At 48.4% G+C, this 22,459-nt stretch overlaps 1 protein-coding gene across 2 annotated transcripts in view; it reads right to left on the bottom strand.

Moving 5' to 3' along the window:
• The window catches only part of PRKCE (protein kinase C epsilon), a 570,596-nt gene that overhangs the window by 152,405 nt on the left and 395,732 nt on the right, over positions 1-22,459 (bottom strand). For both annotated transcript variants that reach the window (XR_015725163.1, XM_045787917.2), the window contains exon 11: positions 12,492-12,646. Coding sequence is in view for 1 of the 2 variants with exons in the window: in XM_045787917.2 (XP_045643873.1) it covers positions 12,492-12,646 (155 nt within the window). In the remaining variant the exon portion in view is untranslated. The remainder of the gene's footprint in view (positions 1-12,491; positions 12,647-22,459) is intronic.

Below are 22,459 nucleotides of genomic sequence, written 5' to 3'. Positions count from 1 at the left end.
CATTGTTTGCTACAAGAATTCCCATTTTTAGTAGTTCAGTCATTAGCCAAAGGCACCGAAGAAACAAAACCCTCTGAGTACACCTGGGAAGGATTCAGGCTTGACAGCCGACTACTGCAGTAACACATGCTCCGAGATTTCTTCTTTCTAGAGCATGTTTTACAGTCATAAAATACTAATATAAAATAATAATAGTCATAAAAATAACAGCTATCAATTGCCTCCTCCTAAGGCAAGTCCCACCTCCTCAGACTCGTCTTTGGAAGCTGTACCGTGACAAGGTGTTTCCAGGCGTGTGCCAGCTGCCACGATACGTTCATCATGAAATTTTCAAGACAGACAAAGTGAATCTTATCAACTGTTCACTCAGCCACTTGTCAAACAGAATAATACGATAATAATGACAGCAGCTAACACTTAAGGAGTACTTACTTGTACCAGACATGATCGTAATTACTTTACCAGTATCAATGTGTAATTGCTTCTCCCAATATCCCTCCGAGGAAGATGACGTCCCCACTTCACAGATTAAGAAACTGAGGTTAGAGAAGTAAGTTCCTTGCCCAAGATCATAAACCTAATGAGCAGTGAAGACAGTTTGAGCCCAGAAGTCCTTTACCATCATGCTGGCTTCTCAGTTCTATGGGAGGTGTCACGAGAAATATAAAAATAGATGACAAGGTCCCTGATTTTTTTTTTTTTGAACACATACTATTAGCTGAAACCCTCAAACAAATTTAATCAGGAATTTCCCCTTGGTTCCAAACTTCCTGTTTGCTCTGAGCCTCTGATGTCAGTGAGAGTCAGAATTCTACTTCTGATCAGGTCAGCAATAATGTGGCTTCCTCAGAGGAATGTAAATTTGGCTTTTCAGCCCAAACAAGCTCAGTCTCTGTCTCTCCTTGTCTCTCCCCTTTATCATGTTCCAGTGACACCACCCTGTGCTGTTACTGGCAGGTAACACTGCACAGGAACAGTTTGGGGTAAAGATGATCTTGCATTTAAGTAAACCCGGCCCCACAGAAAAGTAACTACTACTGAAAAACTCTTGGATGATATTTACCATTCCTTCATCAGGAGGACAAGCCCTTCAATTACACAACATGGTACAGGGACAGGATGACTCTCGTTACCAAACTGCTCATTGCTAAAGTCAGTGTGTTTGCTGAAGCAGGTCCCGAAAGGGATTGGGTGGTGGGGGTGTCACGAGGAACTCCTGGAGATGGACAGATACAAAGGGAGCCCCGCAAGAAGTCTTAGGCACCAGAGTCAGACTTTGCAGCTTTCCAGCGCAAGCATGTCTCTTCAGCCCGCTGGTCATTGTCATGTGCTTGCTTGTCCTATCCCAGGGTCCCCGAGTACTCACAGTATTGAAATATTGCCAAGAAGAGACTCCCTTCTCTGGAATAGTACCTGGTCCCGAGATCTGGCCTTGCCCTAGGTGGGCCCTTTAACGTGCACGGGGGGATGCGTCATCACATACCTACCACCCTGCGCCCCTCAAAAAAGGGCATTATGGCCCCATCATCGCCGCTGTGTGCCTGGACCTCTGTAAGACTTGCTGGGCCCCAAATAACTTCCAGAGGTTTTTCTGTGTCCATTAGCTGACTTAAGTTTTTCAATTTACGCCAAGACTGCGGGCTTGGCCATCACATTTTACTTATTATTATCAGTTCCATTTTATAGATGAGGAAACTGGGGCTCAAGGAGATCAGGACATCGCCCACGGCGACACAGTTAGTAAGCGGCAATGCTGGGACTTGAACCTGGGACTTCACTATTGGTTTGCTAGGGCTGCCATAACAAAGTACTACAGACTGCATGACTTAGTGGAAATTTATTTCTCCCAGGCTGGAAGTCCCAGATTAAGGTACTGGCGGGACTGGCTTCTTCTGGGGCCTCCCTCTTCAGCTGGTAAATGGGTCTTCTCCTGGTGTCTTTACATGGCCCCCTCTATGCACTTCTGTGTCCTCGTCAACTCTTCTTAGAAGGACACCAGTCCTATCAGATTAGGGCCCGCCCATGTGACCTCATTTTACCTTTCACCTCTTTGAAGGCCCTATCTCCAGACACAGCCACATTCTAAGGTATGGGGGATTAGGAGATCAACACACAAATTTGGAGGGGACACAATTCAGCACATACCATCCTCTGACCCCATAACCCTCCACTCCCCATTCATCTAACCAAGACGTATGGAGCTTCCCAGGAGCCGAGGATTGTACTTAGTACTTCTGTAAACGCTTTCTCATGTGATTCTCAAAACAGTCCCGGGTAATTCCATGGGGGAATGAGGAAACTACCTTCCAGGCAGTTTAAGTATTCTGCCTAGGAAGACAACAAAGATGAGGCAGAGCCAGGACACGGCTGCAGTTCCCCGAGTCCAAACTCAGCACTGTCCCCAATATACAGCTTTGTCTCCCACCCGAAATCACAGCTTGCAGCAATGGGACAGGGAGACCTGACAGTGGCGGCAGAGGGTGGGATCTGGCAGGATCTCCTTCTTCAGAAAGATCACGAAGCCAATGGATAATGGCAGAATCTCCTGCAGAGGGCTGCTGGGATGATTAAGTGAGTTCATAGGTGTGAAGTGTGCGGAACAGAATTGGGTTTATAACAAAGGCTAAATAAGGGTCTTATTATCCCCGGTTGCTGTTGCCACTGCTGCTGTGGTGTGCTGTGGCTCTTGTTTTTGTTATTATTATTGACTTCTGGATAAAGAGAGTAGCTTGAATAGCCACAACTATTTTTCTCTCCTTCCCAAAATTACACACAAAGACCTAACTACACAAAGATGGGGAGAAGGAGAGAAGAAACAACAGCAACACAATTTGGGAAGCTGGAAAGCAAAGGGATGAGTGGTAAATAACTTAACAGACCCGAGAAAGAGGGGCGCCTGGGTGGCTCAGTTGGTTGAGTGCCTGACTATTGATTTCAGTTCATGTCATGATCTCAGGGTCATGAGATCAAGCCCCACATAGGGCCCCACACTCAGTGGGGAATCTGCTTGAAATTCTCTCCCTCTCCCTCTGCTCCTTCCACTGCTCATGCACACTCTAAGTAAATAAATAAACAAAATCTTTAAAAAAAAAAAAAAGTAGACTTGAGAAAGCGCTGAATCAAGAACCCACAATGGGGAAAGTCAAGAATGGTTACATTTACACTCTAGAATCTCCTATCCTCTGTCCCACCCACAGCTCAGGAATTCGTAGTGCCAGTTGCTTCTGGAGATGAAGGTGGGGAGAGAGAAAAACAGTTGGTTGAAAAGCAATTATAAACTCAGATCCTCTTCTTTACTCTGCACAGCCCCTTCCCTGCTCCCAGAGGTTTACCCTCTGGAGAAGAGAAACAAAGGGTCTCTGGACACAGGGTGAGATGGGGCAGAGGGCAGGCACCAGGATACAGAGCTGGGACTGGAGAAGTTCTCTGGACAACGTGTCCTGGGAGCGGGGCCCTGCAGGTCTGCCTCCTCACGTAGCTCCTACAGTACTGGCTGCTAAGCCTTTTCCCTTTGGGTAGGATGCTGGAAGAGTCTTCCCAGGGTAATGTGAACACTCGAAGAGGAAAGTGCTAAAAGTATCGACAGTCAGGAGTTTCCCAACTATGTGGCTAGCCATATTAGTCTACAATAAAGGCCAAGTAGACTAATCCAATACCCAAATGACAGTTCCAGAAAGAGAAAACAGAAAGAATCCTTAAAGAAAGATTTTCCAGAACTGAAGGAAACGTTTTTCTTTTCTTTTTTTTTTTTTTTTAAGATTTTATTTATTTATTTAACACAGATAGAGACAGCCAGTGAGAGAGGGAACACAAGCAGGGGGAGTGGGAGAGGAAGAAGCAGGCTCATAGCGGAGGAGCCTGATGTGGGGCTCGATCCCATAACGCCGGGATCACGCCCTGAGCCGAAGGCAGATGCTTAACCGCTGTGCCACCCAGGCACCCCAGGAAACGTTTTTCTAAGTTGAAAAAGTCTATCGGGAGTCCGGTGCAATGGATGAGAAATGGCCTACACCACATCCTTAATAGGTAAGGAACAAGCTTCCAGAAAAAAAGATCCATACAACGGGATCGAGAATTGAAATAACTTCAGACTTCTTAACAGCCACACTGGAAGTTAGAGGGCAATGGAACAATACCGTCAAATTCTGAGTGACAATGGATTTCAGTCTAGAATTCTACACCCAGCCAAAGCCTTTATCAAGTTTGAGAGTGAGATAAAGATGATTTTACATATAAAAGGAAGGTCTCAAAAACGTATTGCCCGTCCTCCTCAAAAAACTGCTGGGGCTGCTTCACTACATCAAGGGAGTATACTGAGAAAGAGATGTGAGGTACAAGAGACAGGAGCTTTCACGGAAGAGGGAGACCAAAGGAAGCATGAGGACAGCAGTACGGGGACAGCCCAGGATGATGGCTAGGCAGCAGCCATGGGGGCACTGTTCAGACTGGAGTGGTTTGGAGGGCTCCAGGAAAGAGCTACCCACGAACATGAAGTTGACAGAGTACCCATTGCACTGAAACATCCTGCAGGGAGATGTGGACAATTTGTAGGGTTTGTGTTGAATAACCACGTGGAAAGCAAAGAGATAATTATCTCCAGGGAAAACAAAGAAAAAGGTACAGGAAAAGTAATTATAGCTTACCACATGGCTAAGTTCCAAATAGTCTTTCTTTCTTTTTTTTTTTTTAACGGTTTTATTTATTTATTTGAGAGAGAGAGCGTGGATAGGGTGGGGGGCGCAGAGGGAGAGGGAGAAGCAGACTCTCTGCTGAGCAGGGAGCCCAACACAGGGCTCCCTTCCAGGACCCTGAGATCATGACCTGAGCCGGAAGCAGATGCTTAACTGACTGAGTCACGCAGGCGCCCCCCAATAGTACTTCACAGTCATAATAATGTATACAAATGTATATTCATTTAACCACAATTACAGTAAAGTCTACTAAGAGGAAGGGAGGATGGGAGGTTGGGATGGGAGTGCGGATGTCGTGGGGCAGTGAGCAGGCAGGGAGCGGGGCAGAGAAGCACACTCTCACTTCCACAGTGGACAGTCACTACATAGTGCCTAAAATAAAGTTTGACAAAAGTAACAATAAAAGCATGTTATTCAGAAATACAGAGGTCCGTCCCAAAAGCATCAGCTGAAAAAAACTGAAAATAGTTGTCTCAGTGGAAGAGGAAACTGGGCAGGAGTGGGAAGGAGGGCAGAAAACAGCTTTTTATTTGTTTAAGCTCCTTGTAGAATGGTTTGACTCTTTATCTCCATGTATATCTTTGATTAAAATAACATCTAAGCTTTATAGTACCTCACTGTGTAAACTTCGGTGAGTTCCTGCCCAGTTTTGGTTTCAAGTTCCGCATCTAGAAAACGGAGTTGGTTTAGATCTCTCGGAGCCCTCCTTGATCTAACATTGGAGACTCCCGACACCCTCCCATTACACACTCAGCCCTCATATCCTCAGGAGGTTTATATCACAATATCATTTTCGAGAATGGCTGGAGGAATGCTGACAGCGGAGGATAACGCTCTGTGGGGGAGAAGATCCCAGAGCGTCCTGAGTGATTTTCTGCAGGCAGGTCATAGAAGATTGGGAAGGAAGAAAGAAGGAAGAAATCATCCTATTTCCTCCTCCTCCTCTTTCTCCTCCTCTGTTTTTATTAGCATTAGATGAATTAGAATGTAGGGAAAGAAGACAGGAATCTAATATTTATTAGACCTTCCATTTGTTAGCACGGGCTTTATCTAGAGCCCTTCCCCAAGTCAGGAAATGCCGAATTGTGTCAATGGCAGGAGATGATCCCAGGGTTCGAGGCAGGCTATCATTCCCCAAGCTAGGCACACACGTTCCCCCTTGGACTAGCAGGTAGACAAGGCTGCAGTTTATATCACAACTCCATGTGCATTTTCCAGGGACGTCTGGCTTGCAGAGCATAGCTACAGACCTCAGTATGTCTCCCGCTCTGTCCAGGGAGACCTCTTCTAAGCCCCCCCTTCCTGACTTTGTCTTTCTGTCCCACTGAGGACAAGGCATTTAAGATTCAGGTTTAGGGGCACCTGGGTGGCTCAGTCATTAAGCGTCTGCCTTTGGCTCAGGGCGTGATCCCGGCGTTCTGGGATCGAGCCCCGCATCGGGCTCCCCCACTGGGAGCCTGCTTCTCCCTCTCCCACTCCCCCTGCCTGTGTTCCCTCTCTCGCTGGCTGTCTCTCTGTCAAATAAATAAATAAAATCCTTTAAAAAAAAAAGATTCAGGTTTATTAGGTTCTCAGAGGTATTGCCTAAATCGTTGTTCCATTCTCTTCATTCTTATTTGATTTTTTAGAAACATGATTATCAACAAGGAGAGCCTTTCCTAAGCACCTCTTGAGTACGGGGTGATCTGGAGTGGGCCAAAGCAGAGACACCTCTCTCCTCGTGGCTCCCTGCTGCCCCCAGTTCGGGCAACCAGGGGCACAACAGGCTCTCAGCGCAGGATGGCTGCTGGGGAGTGGTGGTGAGAACTCACCAAAGATGGAAAGTTCTGAGGAAGTAAGGGAGAAGTCATAACTTCCCCTGTGTTAGATAAAGACCAAATTTTAGGGCTCCACTCGAGATGCTAATCATTAACGAGACTTCCCACGAGTAAAATGCCTTGTCATTCCCCACTGGCTTTCAGATCCTTCACCTCTCCCTCCTCGGTCTGACCGTCTGACGTGGAGCGATCACAGCTCCCGCATGCAGGAGACAGTGCAGGCATTGTCTGAGCTCCGGGTCAATGGAAGCCAGTCACAAAGACGTTCCGGAACTTGCTCAAGAAGGGCTCTCGAAGGATTCTCTAGAAACCGTTCCACTGTTTTACCCTGGGTAGCTCTAAGGTTGGTGAAGGGAAAACTGACTCTTTATACCTTTCTCTGCTGCTGACATTTTTATTTTTCCTAGGACTACTACTTTTATAATAATAAAAAAAAAGGAACTAAATTTTATCAGAAGGAAAAAAGGAATTCATTCTTCTCATGTGGTCCTGGGAATCCCTTTTGGAGCTCGGGCTGGATAAAAGCTTTCCAGTGTTCTTTCAATCCATCTTAATAAAAATCAAGATATAATAAGAGAGTTAACCTTTACTGAGGACCTACTGTGGCATTCACTGTTCAAAAGTATTTAGGACTTAAATCACGAAATCTCCACAACCTCATGAGATGGGTACGTACACCTATCATTCCCACCTTACGAGTGAGGACACTGAGGCATGGAGTGTTAGGATGCTTGGCCGGTGTGACCGAGGCCACGTTCTCACCACCCTCCGCCAGAGGGGTCCTGACTTCTGAACTCTGGAAGATTACAAAGATACATTCCTAACTGCCAAGCCTCTGGTTGTCTTCCCAAGGGCCCCGCTCTCCTCTCCGAGGTGGATTGCACCCTCTCTCTCTCTCACGTTGCACAGAGACAGGGGTGCTCTCGGAGACTCAGCTGCTCCAACTGAACGCTCAGACGAAAATGGACGGGCAGCGAGCCTGATGTAGAGGAAGAGAAAGTTCTCTGAACCCACTCTTAAAGAAGGCCTACCCTTCAAAACCTCTGCCTCTCACTGTGTGTGGTGGGGGAGGGACAAAGGAGGAAAGAGGTCTTTTTATTTAAGCCATGGCTGGACACACAGTACCAGCTTCTGCCATAGCACACAGAGGAGTCCCAGGAACACTGGACGGGGGACAGAGACACGTTGCCCTGGGCCGTCTGGTGCTGGAAACTGAATCAGACAAGGACCAGAAGAAAGGGGGCCGTGCCCGTCAGCGTGGGCTCTCCTTGAAGTGTGAGCCACCAGCCAGAGAAATGACTTCTTTCCTTCATTCTTGAACACCGGCCAGTTAGCTGCTAATTAGTGTGTGTATAAATTCCAGCAGGAAGGCCGAAAATTCCATTTCCACTCCAATCAGCTTCCTCCTCCAAAACCTGGCCTTGCCAATCTCCCAAATAAGCCGCTGTATCACCCAAACCGTGGTCTCTGCCGGGGCTTCAGAACAGCCAGAGGCAAATCGGTGGAGACACACTCAGCACCTCCCCAGCCCGCTGCACACACGCTGCCCCTTTTCCTCTGCTGCGGCAGCTTAACACAAAGCAACATGGGAAACAGAGATCCTAGCATCCTCATTAACCCATAAAATGAGAGAGAGGAAGGAATTTGGGCCTTGTAGGGTCAAGGAGTTAGGAATGCTTCCAACACAGACTTTTAAGAAGTACACACCTAGGAGGGAGCAACGCGCTGGATTGGAAGGCTCTGGAGCATTAGAGACTAGAAGAACAACCATTCAGTGAACACCTACTATAAGCAGGCTATTGTTCTAGGCCAACCAGGTGAGCACTCCTGTGGGGAGTTCTCAATCACAGAACAGGTATCTTAAACAAAAACATCAGCTCTGCAAAGCGAACCTGCTAAATGCCCAGTAGAGAGAGAAGGCATGATCCCCAGGGCAGACTGGTGGTCAGGGAGAGCCTCACATTAGTGGGGGGCGCTTGACACAGTCCAGAGGCAGAACAGAATTTTTCTCCATCTCTGGTCCCCAAGTCACCTGAGGAACACTTTATTTATTTTTTTTTTTTTAAAGATTTTATTTATTTATTTGACAGAGAGAGACAGCCAGCGAGAGAGGGAACACAAGCAGGGGGAGTGGGAGAGGAAGAAGCAGGCTCATAGCGGAGGAGCCTGATGTGGGACTCGATCCCGGTACGCCAGGATCACGCCCTGAGCCGAAGGCAGACGCTTTAACGACTGCGCCACCCAGGCGCCCCCCTGAGGAACACTTTAAAAAATATAAATTTCTGAGCCCCGCTCCAGATCTATTGAATCGAAAACTCTAGAAAGTCACCCTGGAATTGCTATTCTTCTAAAAAACGATATTATAATTACGGTAAACTTCAAACACATACAACAGTAGATAGGATAGCGACCCCCCCATGTGCGCATCACGCAGCCTCCGCCATCATAAACTCAGGGCTGTTTTTTTTCTCACTAATATCCTTATCTATTTCCCCTCCTCCAGTATTATGGGATTTCTGTACCTTTTGAACCAGGGACTCTGAGGCAGTCAGAACATGGATGTGAGCTGGGAACCACTCACTGATCAAGACACAGATTAGGAGCAAGGTATTTCCAGGGACGGGGGTACAGAGGCTCCAAGAAATGAAAAGAAACGGCACTGGGGGCAGAACGGCAGATAATCCGGAGTACCCAGCGGGTGGGGTGTATGGTGGGAGGGAGCAGTGCTAAGGGTCATAAGATCATTGGGGGTCACTGTGAGCCCTGTGCCCCGTGAGCACAGATGGCGTCTTTGTGAGAGACACAATAAGCCATCTCCTCTGGGTAGAAAAAGCACCCCTTCCCCGGGCTGAGGCCAGCTACACCGTCAGAGTCGGCCTAGACGCCACCACCACTCACTGCCTGTGCCCTTCGCTCTTGCATTGTGCCCAGACCACACAGCTGTGTGCGGCAGGCCTGGGGCACGAGGTTGTCTGAAGGAGGCTAAAAAGGGAGTGTGTGACACCCACGTGCTTTGAAAGAATGGTGGGCAGCAGTGGACAGGGAAGACAGAGAGGAGTGCAGGGACCTGAGGGACAGTGAATGAGTCAAGTCCGTCAACGACTGCAAACTCACATCAGAAGAAGGCAGAAGGCCCCAAGGTCAAGCGTTGAGAGAGCGGTTTGGGGGAGAGAGCTTGTTTGCGTTCTGGGGATAACTGGGGGCTGGATGTAGTGACACAGGGTCGCCGGCACACAGGAGTCATTTGGAAGCATGCACATATCGGACTTGCTCAGGCAGAGTATTTAGAGGGGGAGGAAGGTGGGATGAAGGCCCTGGCGAAAAGCAGCATTTAGAAAATGGAGGTTGGAGGGGAGCAGCAGCCAGGCTGAGAGACTGAGGTCGGGGGGGGTGGGGCGGGTAGTGCAGCTCATAGAAGCCAAGAGAGCAAAAGTGTTCACAGTGTGAGGAGAGGGAGGTGGAAAGGGGAGAGGTAGACATGTAAGGGAGAGGTGAGTTTTGGAGTACCTGGGATGACCAGCCAAAGAGTTTGGACTTGGCCTTGAAAAGGCAGGGTGACAGGTGTCATGTGTAGAGCACGAGCTTGCCGATCAGTCACTGAGGCTTCGAGGTCTGCCACTGACCAAGTAGGGCCTCGGGTAAGCTACTTAAAGGGAAGGCTCTGGATCCCTGCCAGTCAACTGGGTGATTATACCCACTACTACAGGGATGGAATGGGGATGGCATCTCAAAGGATGGTAGCTCTTCTTCCGGTCACGGGCACCTAACAATGCACCGCCTGGTAGTATGGGTGAGCTCTTCCTACGCCTAACACCTGGATCTTGAACGGGCTTGTGAGCGGCTCTGGGGGCAGAGATTAAGGTTTTAAACTAATTGAAGTCAATGGTCACATGTGGACTATTTACTATGTGTAAGACAAGAAGAATGTGTAGAGTAAGATGATTGAGGGGTTTAGAAAATAATAATAATAATAATAATAATAATAATAATAATAACAACAACAACAACAACAAATGGTCCTTAAGGGAGTCTGCAACTTAGTGAAGGATCCACAGCGATGCCTAACACTAATACAGGAGGACAGTGGTAAGCCCGGCAACCGAAGTCTCAAATCCCATTCATTCCCAATTGTGAATGGAAGCGTGGGTGGTGGAGAAACTTGCTCTGGCTGGTGGGACCAGGCTTTGTGCAGGCAGGCAGTACTGTGTGAGGCCTCTGGGCTGGACAGAGAGGGCTGAGGAGGGCATATGCACAGGCAAGCTGGGGATTGGTAGGTGGGTTTGAGAAAAGCGGAGAACCTTGGTGGGTTCAAAACAAGGTGCTATGGGGAGTGTGGCGAGAAAGGTGTACTGGGATGTAGCAGACACAACTTAAGCAGAGCCCCAGTGAGTCCCACTCTGGTATAATCCCATAATCCCTCCCTGAGTATGGTGGAAGCCGGGACTTCCTCTAACCAAAAGAATGTGGAAAAGGCGATGTCGTGTCGCTACCCAGATAATGTGACATTATAGGGCAAAGGAATTGTGCAGATATAATAAAGCTCGCTAATCATTTGAGTTAAACAAAAGGGAGATTATCCTGGGTAGGCCTAATCTAATCAGGTGATCCTGTTAAAAGAGGGTCCAAGGCTTCCCTGGAGTTAGAGACTCCAAGCAGGAAAGGCTCTCTCTCTGGCTGGCCTTGAAGAAGCAAGCCACGTGCTGCAAGGAACTGAGTTCTGCCTATCGGCACGTGAGCTTACAAGAGGACCCCAAACTGCAGACAAGCATGTGGCCTGACTGACACGCTGATCACAGCAGAGAGATCCCAAGCCGAGGGCCAGCGTCCACTATGCCTGAACTCCGGGACCATGGAAATGGGGGCATAATAAATGGGTGCTGTCTGGAGCCCTGAAATCTGTGGTATTTTGTCACACAGCAATAGGAAGCAAATACAGGGACGCATGATGTGGACGGCCATGACTGGCAGGCTGAAAAGTTCGGGCTTCATTATATAGGCTGGGGGGAGGCACGAACTATTTTTGAACAGAGAGACGCATACTTTAGGAAACTAAGAGCCGTCAGTAAAAAGGAAGTCTGGGGTGAGGGTTGGTCAGAACCCCTCGACGAGCATTTAGTCAGAGCGCTGCTCCCAGCAGAGGGTCAGGAAGGTTCCAGTGACAAAGTTCTGGGTTGAACCCGGCCAGCTTTTCTTCTACCCAATGAAATAAAGGTGGGGGGAGCAAGAACCAAGTCAAGAAATTGACAGTCATTGAGAAAACCTTAAGGAACTTTAGTGTCCTTGTTGCTAATTATAAATATTTAGTCCTCCCAGAATTCCTGACCTCACAGAAAAGCCTGCGTAAATAGTCCTGGTCCTTTACTGGAAAATTAGTGTGTGTGTGTGTGTGTGTGTGTGTGTGTGTGTTTTCTATGTTTTCTTGGAAGGGGGACAGGGCGGCAGTAAGGGACTGGATGATCTGCAGTAACTTCCTGTTGGATATTGTCTAGCTCCCTTCCCCTCCTCCTTCTAGAATCATAACCCAGAGACCCCCAAGCAACTCCTCGTCCTCTGATTCTATCTGCTGGAGACAGCTAAGTCAAACAAACTCAGGAAGTGGCAAGAGGTTGGGAAGGGGAGGAAGTTCATGGCACAGAAGGAAAAAGTAAAGAGAATGCCCTGCTGTTGAAGGAAGAGGGTGGGGAGAGAGAAAAATGAAGGTCACTCCAAGGTCGCTCAGCACCAAGCCTTTAAAATGTTGTGCTTGGGCTTTCCATCAAAACTGGCACAAACAGTGGGTCAGATCTCCTGAGGCTATTCAAGTATTAACATTCACAGTGATAAACAGCCCCCAAAAAAGTCCTCTGCGAGCAAATTAGAACAAACAACTAATCTAAAGCGGGTTGCTAAGAGACCAGCTGGGCAGGAGCCAAAGTCAGTTCAAGTGTCTGGAGAATTCTGTATTTTTTCGCTTCCAGGGAAGGCAGAAGGAGGGAAGAGCTACCTGTAGATGACTCCATGTTGGTGGAGGAACATGAGGGCTGACGTAACTTCTGCAGCATAGAACCGGGAACGAGGCTCGTCGAATTTTCGGGAGCGCTGAATCTGGAACATGAGGTCGCCACCATTTACATACTCCATCACGAAAAAGAGGCGGTCCTGAAAGGAGAGCAGAAAATGCCATTTAGGTAATTCCACTGTCGCTGCCCACACAGGCCAGAGAGCATACCCTGAGCCCAAACTCAAGGGGGAAGAAGGCGTAGGGGTGGCTGAATCCTGGCAGCACACAACCCAGACGGAAGACAGAAGACAGGGAATCCAGGCAGCACACATATTAGGTATGAGGTGTTATTTTAAATCTTTCTCTGTTTTACTTTTATGAACATCAGGTTAGTTTAGCAGAAGAAGCCCAAAACCTACAGAAAGGAGACCCGGGTCTTTGATTTCCATGACAACCTTGAAGTGTGTCCTTGGACAAGTCTCTGACCCTTTGGAGGCTCCAGTTACCTTTATATGTGTGGTAGGCTGGATAATGGCTCCCCACAAGATATCCATGTCCTAATCCCTTCACGTGCGACTGTTACCTGAGACAGAGAAAAAGGACTTTGCAGATGTGACTACGATAAGAGTCTTGAGATGGGAAGTTATTCTGGATCACCAGGGTGGCCCTCAATGCAATCACAGGTGTCCTTGTTAGAGAAAGGCAGGGGGGAGATTTGAGAAGCAGGGAGAAGGCAATGTGGCCACAGAGGCAGAGACTGTAATGTGGCCACAAGCCAAAGAACATGGCGGCTCTAGAAGCTGGAAGAGGCAAGTGTGGACTCTCCCCGAGGGCCTCGGGAGAGAGCAGGGCCTGGTGGACATGTTGTTTTCAGCCCAGTGACACTGGGTCCGGACTTCTGGTCTCTAGAACTCTGAAAGAATAGATTCAGATTGTTTTAAGCCCCCAACTGGTGGTAATGTGTGAAGGTAGCCTTGGGAAACTACTACAAAGTCTCACGGGCTATCGAGGCTATGAGTGCCCCTTCTGTGGCCTCTTCTGAGGTCACTTTCCACTCTGGAAGATGTTCCTACTGGGATTCCCATCTTGCCACATTTCCTATGGCTTCCTTCCTCAAGGTGGCCTCCGAATGACCCAACCACGCTCATACTTCATCAGAGGAGGGGCCTTCTTTATCTGCACTCCATGACAATGTGTGAAGCAGACGGATGGAAATTAATTTTTGCAGTTTCTTGGCTACTATTCCCTAAGCCTGTAAGGTGTGGGGTGCTGTGCTGGGTGGGAGGGAAAGAATGTCAAGCCAGCACCGTCTCTGTGGAACTTAGGAGGCAGGGGTGGAGATGGGGAAATGGGCAGAATGAAGAAAACTAAACAGGAGCAGGGTGTCTTAAAGATGAAAGAGCAAGAGAAAGGTGGGCTCTCTAAACTGGAGCCCATGGAGGATTCTGGGCAGAGCTAGGGCCCGAGACAACAAGGAGGCGGGGGGGGGGGGGGAGGGCAGGAACAAATCCCCGGATTTGGGGACAGGGTGAGAATGCGGAGGGCAGGGGCTGAGTGGGCCAGTGGGGAAGGAAGGTTCATGGAGCAAAGGGAAAACAGTGATGCTGGGGAGGCCAGAGGGACGAGCACATTCTTAACCTCTAGACAGAGTCTACGTGAAGCTGCCAGGAAGAGGTGACCATGATCCTTCTTTACTCGTGAAGCAGCTTTGACAGCACATTTAATTTATTATTGGCACTGCTTTGAAAATAAGTCCATCATTAAGAGTTGTTATCAATTCAGACCACTTCTGTCCCAACCGTCTCCAGATTTACTCAAGCTATGCTGGTGCTCACAAAGGGTTACCTTCTCTTCCATTTGTCTTCCTTCCCCTTCAAGGCCTGCCTCGTTTTCTCCCCAGAGTACAATTCTGGACTCAAAAGTACCCAGGCCGCCGTGCCAGCCATTCCCTCAATCACCCATTCCCCATTCAAATCCTCATTACAAAAGCCAAATGCTCAGGCGGACCCCAGCCCCATGAGACCAGAGTTTCTGAGGGCGGGCCTCAGGCATGGGTCGTGTACAAAGCTCCCCACGGGACTGCGGTGTGCAGCCCGGGCTCAGCACCACGCTTCCATCTGGGCTCTGCCAAGCTGTTTAGCATCTGAGAGACACAAAGATTGGAAGTCATTGGATTCTCCTTCTTCTGTTTTCAAGGATCCCCAAGAACACAGGTTCTCAAGCTTGTGCATCGGAATCACACGATGACTTGTGAGAACATGGATTCCACCCCTCACCCCTGAGTTTTCCATTAGGAAGACCGGGGGGGGGTGTGTGTGAATCTGAGAATCTGTACCTCTCACAAGTGTCCAGGTGACCGCAGACCCCAGTCTAAGAACCAGGGCCCCAGAGTGCTGGGGGCAGGCCTCGCCCACGGCAAGTACAGCTGCATCGCGCACCCAGCACCGCCCTGATCTGGCCGGACCGCAGCGTTGCCCAACCCCTGGGATGCCCTCCTGTGGGCACCAGCACGCACCTGGGCCTCAGCAACAAGGCCGTTATTTCCTCGGCTCTGTTTGAAAGAATCCAAGGCTTTCAAGGGGAGAAAACCTCGCTTCTCCACACCCCTCTCTGCTCCCTGGCTGCTTTTGATTCCGCCAGCCCTAGACACACAGCACTTAAGACGAACAGGGTCCATGGAGTGACCAAGAAGAGCTCCCACCGAAATCCATCACTCACTGGCTATGTGAGCTCAGGCCAATGACTTCATCCCTGTGCTCGGTTTTCTCATCTGTAAAGAGCAGCTGATAGAGGACCTGCCTTGCAGACGTCTTACGGGGATGAAATTATATGTTAAGTGCCTGCCTCGCAAAGGCTGCTCTTTGAAGGCGGCCTAATCCGATCGTCATCAATGGCAGCAGAACTGCTAACCATTACTGAATCTTCACTTCCTGTCCTTTTAAGCAGTATTTTCCTCGGAGCACTTCCTCTTCCAAGCAACACTTGGCTCTCCTGGCTTTCAGGCTGGTTTCCTCCCCATGTCTCAGGCAGGTGGTCTCGGGCCTGCTCATGCGGGCTTCCCTCTCCAGTCATCAGGTGCTGGAGCCCTCAGGCCAGGCCCTAGGCCCCCCACCTTCCTCTGTCCTCACTGGGCGGTCTCATCCACACCCACAATGTCTAATGCCCCTCGCTCGGCATAGGGGACCCATGAACATCAACCTCCGTGCCACATTTTCCCTCCAAGCTGTGCACCCACTTATCCAACCGCATTTTGCTTCCCCCCCCCCAAAGATTTTATTTATTTATTTATTTATTTGAGAGAGAGAGAGAGAGAGCGCGCAAAAGCAGGTGGAGCAGCAGGAAAAGGGAGAGGGAGAAGCAGGCTCCCCGCCGAGCAGAGAGCCAACGTAGGGCTTGATCCCAGGACCCTGGGATTGTGACCTGAGCTGAAGGCAGACGCCCAACAGACTGAACCACCCAGGTGCCCCTATCCAACTGCGTTTCTGACATTTCCCTCCAGATGCCACAAAAGCACTCAACCCAACAGGTTCAAAATGGACTCAGTCATTTCCCCCCAGCAAACCGGTCGTCATCCAGGGTGCCTGTGGACAAGTCAGCGACCTGAAAGTCACTCTGAGTACCTCCCTCTCCCTCACCCCTTACATGCACCACCAAGCCCTGCTGCTTCTCCCCGTTATACCTGCTACGCTTGTCTACTTCTTTCTGTCTCTGCCCGCCTTAGCTCATGGCCACCATTCTGGTCCAAGTAATTATCGCCTCTTGTCTAGATGCTTGCTGAGTGCCTTCTTCCTAATGCTCCACACAATGACCAGTCCCCTAGCAAATGCGGGTCATACTACTGTGTTACCTGCCGAAATGCAAATCTGAGTGTAACCCATCCCCCCCTCCTCTCTGCCTACTGATTATTCTTTTAGGGGCTTCCTATTACTCTTGGAATAAATAAGAATCTCCTTAATATGCCTGATGGCCCATTATGACCTGTCCCATCTACCTTCTTCTGAGTCCTCTCCCTTCCAGCCATCCCTGGTTCCCTCTGTCCCAAGAGCAAATTCCCTCTTGCCACAGAACCTTTGCTCATGCTGTTCCCTCTGCTTGGCATGTTTCCCCTCTCCCTTCCCCTGGCTAATCCCTCCTCATCCTTGAGATTCCAGTACAGCCATCTTTTCTTCTATGAAGCTGTCCTAGCTTCTCTGACAAGGTCAAATCTCCTTATTATATGCTGTGTTCTTCCCTGTAGCATTCAGGGGGTTTTATTTGTGTAACTGACTCAGGTCTTTCTCCCCCCAGCTGTCTGTTTCATGAGGGCAGGAACTGTTAGAAATTCTGCCCTATTAGTTTGTAAAGGGAATTAGCCCGACCCCAAAGGAAAAGCTGCTATAATTCCCTTTAACAACATTCACCGTGTGGGTGGAAGAATGAAAGAAGGCTAGGGGGATGTAAGGGAACCTTTCTCTGATTTTTGTAGCTGCAAATTCTTACTGCTTAAGGAGCGAGAGACAAGTCAGCCTGCTGCAGAGAGCCTCCCGCCTGTGGAATCTGGAGACGAGCACCCACAATGACCACTCCGCCCCCACAGGGGTCTGTCTGGATCAGCACCCTGTATTCAGTTACGGCTCTGAACAGGTCTTTTCTTCTGTGGGCAGTGTCTTCACCTCCTTGTGCGATGGTCAGTTTCTTGAGGAACACAGTTTATTCTTCCTAGCAACCCCTACCACCACTAGCTCTGAGCTCCGTAACTAAGGAGACCCTCGATAAAAACTCTGCTCATCCGACATTCGCTCCGTGTGAGCGCCCCGAGGGAGGGATTCTTGTCGGGTGGATTTCTTACTGGATCTCCAGCAACTAGACCTGAGCCTGGCACACAGCGGGCTGCCAGTATGTCTTTGTCGAATGCACGAGTTCTTGAATATCCACCACGCACGAAGCTCTAGTTGAGTGAGCCAGAATTGGTTTCCCTGCGTTATTCCTGTTGTTAACCTCGCCTGGAGTTTATTCTAACGTTAGCTCATTTTTGAACTTCCATTGAAACCTGCTTTCTACTCAATATGCCTCAATGTGCACGGCCCCAAAGCAGAATCAACCCTTTTGAAATAGGAGGGACCCATGTTCAAAGCAAGATCAGTTTTTCGCTCCCCCTCCCTTCATTCGGGGAGTTTGGATCCTTTCTGACCTCCACACCTAACACATCTGAGAAGCATGTTTTGATGCAGAGTGAGAACCTCAAGTCATTCTGGGAACTGCTTAATTACATAAACTGAAATCAAAAGAAAGCTGGCAGACCCAGCAGCTACTCATTAATCCCCTCTTGGCATCAGTAGAAAACAAAACAAAACAAAAACCCAACTTCCTGGTAAAGTAAGCAAATATGTTTTCTGAGGTAATCAAAGATTTTAAAAGCCTTACTCCACCTCCTCCTCCCTTAATCTCACCTGAATGTCTAAAAAGTTACGGTCTTGTGATAGTAAGTAAAATAATGAAATTAGGAAAGAGATTATATGTCACGGCCATTTAGGGTAAGAATAGTTAATCATGACCTACAAACCGGAAGGGCCACACCGTGTATTTGAAATTCCCATTGGGCTCTGTTTTCCCAGAGCGCTAACCTTTCCTGCCTTTGAAGGGAACACTAGGCCTGCCCTGTTCATCTTTCGAGGTGTGCTGGATAGCCAGAGGCTTCCTCTCAGCAGCACGACATGTCCCGCCAGCTGGATTTGTTCGGATGCACATCCTCCATCATTTGCTGGCTGTTTATATGTGCAAAGATTCTATCGCTTTTGAATCAATTTCACATGAGTGCCCAACAAAAGATGGGACTTGGAACGGTCCACCTTTGATGCGCCAGTGACAGGATGAACAATTTCTCCAATGCGCCATCCAAGGGAATCATGGGTCCTCACTTCACACTCTGTGACATCTCCTTGCTCCCCTCCACATTATTTAATCTATCAATTCAACAGGTCTTTCTTGGGTGCCCAGCCCTGGGGTGGGTCCCTGGGGGATATGAAAGATGACATAAGCCAGAGCTTTGGTTTCTAAGAAGTAGGAATTGAACACGGGAAACCACAAAAAAGCAACACAAAACATCCTATGGTTATGTGCGAAACCCTCCTATATCAACTCAGACTGTGAAACCTAGGTATCTGGGTCATTACTTTCTGAGCTGCCATAGAGAATAATTGTCCGTCATCCGGGCCTTAGCAATTACAGAAGATCATGATAGGAAAGTGTCATGGGAAAATCCTCTCTATATTTTATTTTCCGTAACAGAACTGGTCCTGGTGGAACTGGCCATTGGTGTATAGGATGTTGGCTGACACAAATCTGAATTAGGGTTAGGAGGTGGGTGAGAGAGAAGTCCTGGCAAGTTAAAGGAACAGCCCTTACGGAAGAGATAAGTGGAAAGGAACACCATGGGGTGGGGATGGGGAAGGCGGGAGTGAGAAGGGGAAAAAAACTTGCTATCTAGGAAACAGCTTGTAAATTCTGGATGTAGGTAGGAAGGAGACAGATTGGTGGTGGCAGGGTGAAGGGGGCAGGGAGGAGGTGCTTCTAAAAACACAGGTAGGAAGCAAAGAACCCCAGAAATTTTCCTGAGTTGTAAAGTGACAGGATCAAAGCTGACCTGAAGCAAAGCTCTCCTGGAAGTAGAATTCAAGATGGAGTGCAAGAAGGCAGCCTCAAGTTATTCCATATCTTCCCTATTTCCACTCTCTTCAGTGTTTCATTAACTCTGAAAAAGAACAAACTACAGGCAACCCTCCCTCCTCTCTATTACACCTCCTTGGTAGAACCAAAGACAAGATCCAACCGCTCTGGGAAACTTAACCAAAACCTTTTTATTTCCCCGCAAAGAAAGCAAGCCCTCATCACAGTAAACATCCTTCTTCTTACTGAAGACTTAACTCTCAGTTCATAGAGAAGAAGAGTCTTGTATGGATAGTAACTAGGACTATTAGGGTAAGTTTTCCCAAGCAGTAACAAAAAACAATTATTACCTGAATAATGTTGTTAAAAAACATCATTTTCACACATCGTCAGCCCTTCTTCTCATAGGCCTTCCCTTCCTTTCACCTCCCACCGTTCAGAGGCCTTACTCCAGTGTCATGACCTTATTGTGATGTTTCCCCAAGTTCAGATTTATCTCAGCCAAATTCCTAGAGCAATAACCAATTCCACCAACACCAATGGTAGTACGGAAAAATACAGAGTGGGTTTTCACAGGGCTGTGTCTTATGATGATCTTCTAGAAGCCACAGAGGGTAGGGGCGCCTGGGTGGCTCAGTCGTTAAGTGTCTGCCTTTGGCTCAGGGCGTGATCCTGGCGTTCTGGGATTGAGCCCCACATCAGGCTCCTTCGCTGGGAGCCTGCTTCTTCCCCTCCCACTCCGCCTGCTTGTGTCTCTCTCACTGGCTGTCTCCCTCACTGGCTGTCTCTGTGTCAAATAAATAAATAAAATCTTAAAAAAAAAAAAAAAGAAGCCATAGAGGGTAGAGTCCACCCTGCTTTGGGCAAAAGGGGAGACACCCTTTTTCATGTGGGAAAGCCTTCACCTAATCAGAATTGGTCAACAAACAGTAAAAATTCTGCACAAGACTCTGCTGGTTGGGAAGGTCTAAACTTCGTTTATGTACATCTGATATTTGTTTCCAATCGCTTAAAATTATGATTATTTGACGTACACAGGATGCCCCAGGTTTAAAGGGACCTGAAGCTGTAGCAAACTGACTCACCCAATAAAGCTCAAATAAACATTTCCTGCCCCTGATTAGAACTGCACTTTGCTCAGAGAGCCACCTGCCCCGCACGCCACCATCTGTGGGAAAGGCAGGGGCGAGGGGAAGAGTTGGCCTTCAACGCATCAGAGGATACTTTCCTTTTAACAGGGGTCCTCAACATCTTTGAGGAAGAAGTTTCTTTGATACAACATGACAGTATGGAAGGAACAGCTCCCAAACAGGTTACATGTCAACGATGTTGACCACCCAAGTGACCACCCGCCCTGAACAAGGGCAGTGTCTGAAGTCAAGTGGGAGTAAAAGCTTATCGTTAGTTCCCGTTTTGAAAATGACAGAATCAAGAGGGTTTCGATGGGGAACATGGCCAGAGAAAAGGACAGTGGTGTGGCTTGGCTGAGGCTCTTTCTTTTAGTCCATCACATCATCAGCAGGTCAACGTCCGGGACTTCAGTGTCACCTTGCAGTACCCCGCTTCCTCCAGGTTTCCCCCCCCAGCTGCTTTCTTTATCAAGTGCCCCTCCTGGGGTGTGGTGTCTGGCTATCATCCTCTGTTCCCGGCTGTTGACCTGGGCTCCAGGAAAGCAGCAGGCATCAGGAACCCTGACCCTCACTCATCTGACCAACTTAGTGGCCTGGTCACCCAGCAGAGGTTTCAGGCTCTGTGCTGTGCCTGTTGCCCACCCAGAATTTGGTCAAGATGGCGACACAGGCCAAATCCGTCTTTGACGATACTAAGAGATAATCTAAATCGGAAGAAGACTTCATCTGCTCATTGGAGCCTCCTGTCACCAGTAGTCAGCTGTTTGAAGCCAGTGTTAAGGACCTATGGAATGTTCCAAGTGTTTTCAAGCATAGGAATAAAAGTATTCTTGTTCTAATTCCATTTCCCCAACCCAGCCAAGGCCCACATCGTCATCTTGTCCTTTAGCAATGCTCTTCCCATGAGCTCAGGCTGGTCCTCCCAATCCAGTGTGTAACTGCATCAAACTCGGATTGCTTCCCACACACAAGCCTTCCTGTGTCTCCATTAGGTTGTCTCCGTCAGGACATCCCTTTCTTATGTATCCCCATCTCGTCTAGGCTCAGTGCATGTGCAGCTCAGGGAGAAGGACTGAGTCTCTCTGTCTCCAGCTCAGATGCTAGAGACGGACCCCACACAGGACTGAAGCAGCCCAGGTAGCTGCTGCCCTGATTCCAGAAACCAGCTGTCATCGTAGTATTTCCTGTACCCAACTCAAAAAGAAGTACCTACAGAGGTCATACTTGAGGTCTGATATCCAGGAGGCTCAGGCACCTACTACCACTGTAAATAATGCCTGCGGTCCTGGGTTAGGTCAAACCTTGTTATTGCTGCTGTTGTCCGTGTTTGCTGTTTCTCTAGCTGCGTTTTTGTTTCTTTGCTTACTTAATTCTATGCAGCCAGAAATCTTGCTCACCAATCAGAGGATTAGAATGTACCCCCATTAGTGGTCACGTGACCAAGTTCATTCATCGAAAAGCAATCAAGGAAACTTTCTTCAATCTTGGGTATACAAAACAACTCACCAGTAAACTGAATTGTTCACTTTACAACCTGCTATCAACATCACCATAGTACCTCTTTTCTTACCTTTCTTTTCTTTGCAAAGATTATGCAAAGTTCTTGCGACAGTTTTAAAGATAAGCAAATACCAGGTAGCTGACTTTGAGTGGAGAAGGCACCTCAATATTTCACTTCGATTGTGGGAAAAACACATAACCTGCTTAGATGGAAATATTCAGGTTGATTACACCAAATGGGACAAAAGAAAAGCTTCTCCCCTCAGACCTCCTCACTCCGGGTAGCAGTCTGAGCTGATCCTACGTAAAAATGATTCTAGAACAGAACGTAAATTCCTGGACCAATGGTCTCCAGCCTCCTTCCATCCCAGCACTCTGACGGGCCGAGTGTGCTCTCATGAAAACCATGACCTTCCACGACAGGAGGTGTCTCCTAGAGTGACCAGGGCTGTGTCTCCTGCATCTGGCTGTGTCCCTCCCACGTTTAACACCACGCTGGGCTCATCCATGCCACTGCAGGAGCACCATGAGAAAGCACTTACTGTGCACTGATTCTCGGCTGCGTTGTGTTTTTTGCAACCGTAGGGCCAATACGACATCAAATCAAGAGCCTGAAGTTCCCACCCGGGGCTGGAGAGCTGTGGTTTCACTACATCATTGTACTTCTGTCTTTTCCTTTCTATCAATCCCACTTGG

Source organism: Ursus americanus, chromosome 7 (assembly GCF_024610735.1).
Source record: "Ursus americanus isolate L20-20 chromosome 7, mUrsAme1.1.p, whole genome shotgun sequence".
NCBI lineage: Eukaryota > Metazoa > Chordata > Mammalia > Carnivora > Ursidae > Ursus > Ursus americanus.
The sequence above is the reverse complement of the archived record's forward strand: the minus strand, read 5'-3'. Positions and strand labels throughout refer to the sequence as shown.